Source organism: Austrofundulus limnaeus, unplaced genomic scaffold (genome assembly GCF_001266775.1).
Source record: "Austrofundulus limnaeus strain Quisiro unplaced genomic scaffold, Austrofundulus_limnaeus-1.0 Scaffold1539, whole genome shotgun sequence".
NCBI classification, from domain to species: domain Eukaryota; kingdom Metazoa; phylum Chordata; class Actinopteri; order Cyprinodontiformes; family Rivulidae; genus Austrofundulus; species Austrofundulus limnaeus.
The window spans coordinates 35,708-43,769 of record NW_013953941.1 but is presented as its reverse complement, the minus strand read 5'-3'; the positions used below and the strand labels follow the sequence as shown (position 1 = coordinate 43,769).

Below are 8,062 nucleotides of genomic sequence, written 5' to 3'. Positions count from 1 at the left end.
CACCAGTGACCCACGCAAACCCTGAAAAGGAAGAAGCGTGTACAGAAAATGGATGGATGGATGGATAAAAACTAAACATCCTACAGTATTTTTACAGTCTTTATTTTACAGTTAAAATATATGTTTATCAAATAAAGTCTAATGTTACAACTAATCATGGATCCCTTTAAGAACAGAACTGTTTGGTCTTCTTCTAACCAGCCTGTAAGACTGTGAGGCTGGGGGAGTTTGCACACAGGAAACAGCAGATTTCCAGACATTTCATGTGTTGAATACAGAGCTAGGAAGCTAAGAGCGGTGGAGGTAAACGCATAAATGGAACAACCTGCACGTGTACATTTTGATGGTGTGATTGGTAAACTTCACTAATTAGGATGAGATTAACTCAACTAAACAACTAAAAACATGCAGGAAGATAAAAGCAGCAGGAAATCTCACAAAGTKTCTAATCCCATCAGAAAAGATCAAATTAAAAACCTTAGATCTGCAGATGAAATGCATGAAGCTCTGAAAGCATCCTGGCTGCCATGTTTGTTCAAATTCTGCAACAGCAGCTGTGAGAGGGAGGTTCTGAGGTGTCACATTTTCTTTTATTAGCTTTTTGTTCTGTTTAATACACTGTGTAAAAGTAGAACAACTATAGAATGATTTGTTAAAACAATTTATTTAATTTGCAGAAGATAAAACGTGAGCTAAAGCAGCTGTGCGTGTCGAGGCGTGGAGAGAGCTGTGACTGGCAGTGTCAGTTGGGCTCTGCGTTTTGGCTTCAGTACAGACTTTTTAAGGAGGAGGATGAAGAGGGGGAGGAAGAGGAGGGGCAGTGCAAGAAGAGGATGGTGGGAAACGGAGAGGAGAAGAGACACAAGGGCAACCGACAAGGGGACGCGGATGACGTTTTAGCCTATTTGATTTTATTAACGCTGCTGAGGAGGTGTTGCGCCGAAACTGATGAAAACCRGAACAGGAGTTGAAGTAAAAGCAGGGGAACGTACAAAACAAAAGCTAAATATACGAGGTCATCCGAGAGGCACTTGGTAAGAAAAATGTCAGTTCTGCTGTCTTGGCAGGGCGAGCAGAAGCAGCAGGCGGATCCCTGAGCCGCTTGGCTGTGGCTTCGTTTGGAAGCCAAGCCTAAAATCAATACTGCTGCAGCTCCCTGGATCTGGCTGCCCTTCCCCTCTCCAAACAGGCCCCGCGAAAAAAACCCCACCAGGAGAAAAAGAATGGGATCTTTCATATGCGGCGGAGTCGGCATAAATATTTTGTCTTCGCAAATTTCCTGGCGTTAACAGCTGCTTTTCTGTTTTGTCGGAGCATGCGTATCGGAACGGGACGGATCGGGTTCCTGAGGGAGTCTCAGGGTTGCTTCTCCGAGGTCCGAACACGACAACGTCTCAGTGATTTGATATTTGAGACTGGAAACCCTGAGGATATTAGGGGAGAACACTGCTGCTGTTCTACCGTCGCCGTTCTGACACACTAAAACTACTGTAGACCACAGTAAACTTAAGGATTGTGTGACTGAGCTACAAGAATTGTTTTGGGTCACGAACTTTTTTTTGTCAATCTTCATTTATTTTAAAAACAGATGGTTATTCTATCTTCTTTTTATAATCCAAAAAACGGAAAACGGTCCAACTTTTTATTTTTGTTAAATTGAAAGTTTAGCACTGTTGTCAAGACACCTGCTGCAGCTTCAAGGTCCTCACCATGGACCTGCTGGAGAAAAGCTTCAGGAAACAGAATCATCAGTGATTAGGGTTGTGTATTGGCAAGAATTTGGCGACACGATACATTTCATGACAAAGGGGTCACGATACGATGTATCCCGATATATTGTGATACTGTAAGCAAGGCGATATATTGCGATTTCTTTTGTCCAAAAATTCTATTAAATAAAAACCTCTTACAGGGGAAAAAATGAAAAACCAAAATTCATTGTCTCAGAAAWTTCTAATATTACAVAGACATYCTTTTGATWCATTTAGCTGTGTTCTGCTTTGTATAAATTTTATTTTATTTGTTTCGTTTCTTATTTCATCCATGTTTTCAATTATTAGACTAATTTTGCCAATAAATAGTTTGAAAATATATTTTTGCAGCTTTTAGTTTTTAATATTAATTTACAATATGGTCACCCAACACTTAACAAGTGGCTGGCTCACTGCTGCCAACTAGTGGTCAGAGGCTGAACTACAACATAAAATGAACGGCTGGCAGGAAAGTTGACATTTTAAAGCTTAGTAAAAAAATCGATATAGGGCTTTAGAATATCGATACAGTATCGGGAAATGATATATCGCGACATTTCAGTTTATCAATATTTTCTTATGCTGCGTTCACACCGAACGCGATTTCAGCTTCAAAATAGCAGCCAACGCTGAAGTTGGTCGCTTGTGCACTTTGAGGTCAGACGCAGGTCAGCTCTTGAAGCGCTGCACGGCGACAGCCGCCCCGCCCCTCCCTCCTCTGTCGGGCTCTGTTTAATGTCGGACGAGGAAGTGGCTTTGCTTTATTTACAGAGAGCAAGAGCATGTCACGTTCATCAGATAATTAATTCATAATTAATTCACCAGATAATTCAGAGTAGAGGCTCACAGCTCGCTTTCAGGACTATTTTTCCAGTCTGATGAGTCACTGTCACGCATTGGTGAGGATCAGGACACGACTGCAGGCACGATTTCAGCTAAAGAGCTCCTCTCCATCTGTTTCAGGTTAGTGGACATCATTCAGTAAACTGTCCCGTCGGGAAATATGTTGCTACGTCACACAGTGGAGTCTCTCTGATTGGTTGATGCGGCGCGTCGAGCTGCAAAAGTTCAGATTTTCTAACTTCAGCGATTTGCGCCTCAGCGCGTCGAACGCTCAGATCGCTCAAATCGTTCAAATCGCGCTGCTCTAATCGCGCTTGAGGCGCCGCAGCACTTCCCGACGTTGCTTGAAGCACGTCCACCATAGACTTTGTCTGTAAACCTGATGCTCCTGATGCTGAAATCGCGTTTGGTGTGAACGCACCATAACACCCCTATCAGTGATACAAACTATCACCTGAAACCTGTTAAACAAATGTAAATCTAGTTAGCTAATSTTTATTTATAGCGGCTGCCTGGTTAGTTAGTTATAAAGTAAAATGTGTTCATCTAATTACCGGACCATTTAAAGTGGAGATATATAAAGTTTTTTTTAATAAAGAAATTAGCTAGACTAGCTATATTAATAAAAACACATTCTGCAGTTAGTTAAATAAATGCAAATGTAGTATTTATTTACAATGTTAAAAAGTTTTTTAACTAGCTCCAACTTAAATGGTCTGGTAACGGCAGTGTAAACAGCACGACGGCTCAGTGGTTAGCACGACGCCCCACAGCAAGAAGGTCCTAGGTCCGATCCCCGGTTCAGACCTGGGGTCTTTCTGTGCGGAGTTTGCATGTTTCTCCTCGTGCTTGCGTGGGTTTTCTCCGGGTACTCTGGTTTCCCCCACCCCCCAAAACATGTACAATAGGTTGCCTTCAGGCCCAGGCCTCCCCTTGAAAAAGAGATCTGAGATCTCAGTGGGACTTGCCTGGTTAAATAACGGTAAATAATAAAATAAGCTACTATTTACACTGCACGCGGTTCCGCTGCGCTGTTCACTGTCATTTGTTTCCACCCAAAATTCAAAGTGCGTCCGCTCCGCTCCGCTGCAAAGCAGAGGTGCTCTGAAAGGAAATGTGAGATTGTTCAATAAATCCAATGTTTAATAAATAAAAAATAAATAAATAATTAAACAATTCTGTGGAAGAAAGACTGGAAACAACAGTTGAAACTGCATCGCTGTCTTTTTTTAATCCATCCATCCATCCATCCATCCATCCATCCATCCATCCATCTATCCATCCATCCTTCTTCTTTTCAGGGTCAAGGGCGTCACTGGTGCCCATATCCAGCAGTCAGTGTGAGGGGCGGAGTACACCCTGGACAGGTCGTAAGTTCATCACAGGGCCTTTTCTTGGATCCATATTTCAAAAATAAAATTCACACGTTTTGTGCTTCCCAAACAGAACAATCAATTTTGACAGCATGTAAACATAAATACTGTATATCCACATATTTGTAAATATAGCTCGGATTTTGACTAAATGTAGTCTGCCTTAGCTGAATTACTTTGAAAATACGGATGTTCGGCCCATTCCTGTTAGTGCGGTGTGATCTTTGTAGATTGACAATGAACTTGTGCAAAAATAGGATCAAATCTGTATTTGACGGATCGCGGTGCGCACACTGCCCTGCAGATGCAGTGTAAATAATCTCATTGATTATAATCGGTGCATTTTTACTGCGGGGGTCGCAGCAGAGCGGACGCGGTGTAAATTGGAGATTTTACCTCAGGTTTGACGAAAATTCAAAGCTGAATCGTTTTTCTGTTCTTGGAGTGTAATATAGAGTTTGAAAAACAAAAAATAGATAGTTATTCTATTTTCATTTTTTACTTGGTCTTTTTATTTTTGTCAAAACAAAAGTTTAGCACTGTTGTCATGGCACTCAATAAATGAAAAACGAATGACCAAAAAGGGCACAGACCTGTTTCCAAACTAATTTAACATCTTATTATCAATATTAGCACACTTCAATTAGTGATAGTTGGAGCCACAGTTCTCTATCATTATTATTTTGTGGGTCAAAAGCTGATCTTAGCACCGTGGAACTATTATAGATCGGTTTCACGTAATGAATTAGAAATTTGTTGTATACTGATGGTTGTTATAGTGTCAATACACCCAAAGAAAAATAAGGGTATTATTATACTGTATACATAAACCAATTTCAGACAGGTGTCCCCCTAAGATTGATGTCTTCTTCTACTGTCCCTCTTCAAATCACGCAGATATCATTAAATTCCAGCAGTGACACAACGAGTCAGTCCATTTGTCTTCTGGGAGGGGAAAAAATTGCATTGTGTGATATATTTCCCTAAACTACTCCGTAAACTTCAGTTTTTATGTTCCTGCCATCACGTCTCTATCAAATCTGTTTCCTTCCTTGTTTGGTTTTCCCCTCAGCTCGGGGGATTTGGAGCCGTCTCTTCCACAATAAACTGCATCTGACACCACGGCAGTCAAAGCAGAGGGGATTTGTTTATTGATGGCTGAAGCCAAGATGGTGCTTTTCTTTTCTTTTTTCCTCTTTGAAAGTGTAATGTTGACAAAGCGGCATCAAAATATCTACCAACCAACCTTTGTGCAGTCAGCTTAGATCTGGATTTTCTAAAGACGCTCTGAAAATCTAAAAATACAGTCCGTCAGGGGTCCTCTGCAAAACGCTCCAAAAGCAATTTTCAAAATGAATAGTTGCTTACAGCTGGAGAGCTTTTATTCTGTAATGCTGAGGTCTGTGGACCTTCAGAAGCTCAGCCTTCACAGACAATTCAGATAAAAGAAACACATTTTCTTAGCAGCCAGTTTAGAGCTGCTGTTTTTGTTCCTTTTTTTTTGACAATTTCTCTCGATCAAAACACAATAGAGCGGCTACTCACCAGTCATGCTCTTCACCGAACATTGGCTATTCTTCCTCTTCCTCTTAGGGCCATTGAGCCACCTGAAAGAAAAAAAGGACAAAGAGGAGAAAAATGTAAGTAAATGCATCCTATTCCTGGGCAATTTTAGAATAAGCAACTCAAGGGTCGCAGCCTAACGGGAGACCTGATCAAGAGCTTTTTGAGTGAATTCAGACCACCTGGGGTGACCTCGCTGTTGGACTTCACATTCAGGTACTCATCTGCTTTGTTCAGTCGTCAAGGCTAATGTTAAAAGCTGTTTCAAGGCAGGACTTAAGGACAGTTTACAGCCTGGTTGGTGGGAGAGTCCATCATAAAAGCTCCAAGAGGAAGGTCAACACAAAGCTGTTTAGTGCCAGGCCTAACAGCAAAGGTCCACGATAAGATCGGCCCAGGACAGAGATGAAATCTGCTGCTATATGTGCAAGGCCTACGCAACCCTAGCAAATACAAAATATGTCTGTAACACTAAGAATTTTACAGATACTTWGCTAAACTTTGGTGCGTTAGTAGCTAAAAGTGATCTCAGATATAATATGAGCATAAACTGATGATGTAAGATCTGTTTTAAAATGCTGCCATTAACTATTGGTGTCAACTGTTTATTAGCAAAATATCCCATAAATCACTGGACAGCTTTAAATGAAACTCTCAGGAAATYAATCACAATTAAAGACAGCAGCTAATCAACCTTAGACTGCAAAAAAATGGCTACTTTTCACTGAATTTGGCAGATGCACTGCAAAAACTGTACATCTTACCAAGTTTTAAAACCTTATATCAGCCAAAAAGTCTTTTTGATCTTGATTTGAAACTGATTTACTAAACAAGAACTGATTGTGTAAGAATAATCATCTTGTTTTCAGAATGTGTAAGATTATTTGTCTTGTTAGTCTGAAAYTTTGACTCAAATTCAGTCAAAAATTTCTGCCAATGGAGTCAGAAAATTTTACTTGGTAAGATTCTGAAAATAAGAGAAAATTGAGTCAAATCAAGTATTTCAAGAATCTTACTAAGTAAAATTTTCTTAATTGGCGGAAACAAATAATCTTACACATTCTGAAAACAAGATTATTACTCTTACACAATTAGTTATTGTTTAGTAAATCAGTCTCAAAACAAGATCAAAAAGACTTTTTGGCTGATATAAGATTTTAAAACTTTGTTAGGTGGACATTTTTTGCAGTGTGTTGAGCTTCAGTTTGGTGTGGTGATAGCTGACAGTCACTCACAACGTAAAGGTCCAACACTAACAGATTGTGTGCAGAATATTATTGTTTCATTAGACATATGATGCTTTTAAATCATTCTTTTCAGGTTTTAATGATTTAGGGGTCTATATAAAGTTAGCCTGGTTAAAACCAGACCCTGTTCTTCACTTTGCTTTGTACAAGGGTCTGGACTTTATGCATAGAGAAGTGATTCTTGCGGAGGCGTGGCCTCTGCTGAAGTTTAAAATGATTGGATTAGTTGGCTGTGACGTATGTCGCTGTGAAGGAGGCTAAGCTAAGAAGCTAACTGGAAATCGCGCGCTGTAAACAACCCTACTGAGAGAAGAAAAGTACCAAGCCGAACGAGATGAGAGCTGCTGCTTTGTCAGACATTTAATTTAATTTGGAAGCCTTATCAAAACGGATTGGCTTCATTCACTTCCTCCATTGCCCAATGCTAAAATAACTAGCAGACACTGCGCAGAAAATCGACGTCGTTCAAAACTCCTCCTTCTGTTTGCTGATTGGTCCAGGTAAAATAAACTACAAGCAGACACTGCGCAGAAAATTGACGCTCTGCTCTCTGATTGGCGATTGGTCCAGGTAAAATAAACTACAAGCAGACACTGCGCAGAAAATTGACGCTCTGCTCTCTGATTGGCCCGGCTAAAAATCTGCCAGCGAATTCCATCTCAATGGGAGAAGTCCCAGACGGAGCAGCGAAGGGAAACTAGAATTGAGCGGAGCTGCGTAGGAAGGCAAGGCTAATATAAGTGGAACTACAATGCTTCCTCTTTACTGTAACTCCACAAGCCCCGCCCCTTTTCTGAGGTGRGTCTRAGATCGACTCGTTTTATTTATTTAGGCAGGTCTTCTGATTGAGACATGTGGTCTTTGTGACACACATTTATAAAGAACATAAAACATCATGTATCAAATTAGGGATGCACGATATATGGGCCGATATTAACGTCAGATATTGATTTAACACTTTTTTAGTTTTGTGTTTCTGTTTTAGGAGAGGAAATGGCCGAGAAGTATTTGTTTGATCATGATAAGAGTTACTGACGCTGTAGTAGTAGTATGTTTGTGTAAAATCAGTAAATATTATTTGTTATTGGTCATAACAACAATAATAATACTGGACATTAGTGCTGGGCGGTATACCATTTTGTACCGAATACCGGTTTTTATTTTTGTTATGATATGAATTTTTTTGAATACCGGACATTCCGGTTTAAATAGCGTAACATTTCGTCGAGCCGCCAGTGAACTGTTGTTTCCCGGGGGACATTTTTCCTTGCTGCACCGCTATGTG

General features: G+C 40.4%; 1 protein-coding gene across 1 annotated transcript in view; it reads right to left on the bottom strand.

The window, feature by feature from the left end:
- Positions 1 to 8,062, bottom strand: part of LOC106535714 (thyroid hormone receptor alpha) — a gene marked incomplete at both ends in the record, with an annotated part of 45,049 nt that overhangs the window by 2,966 nt on the left and 34,021 nt on the right. Inside the window, 1 exon segment of the mRNA XM_014032782.1 lies at positions 5,513 to 5,574. Coding sequence (XP_013888236.1) covers positions 5,513 to 5,574 — 62 coding nt within the window.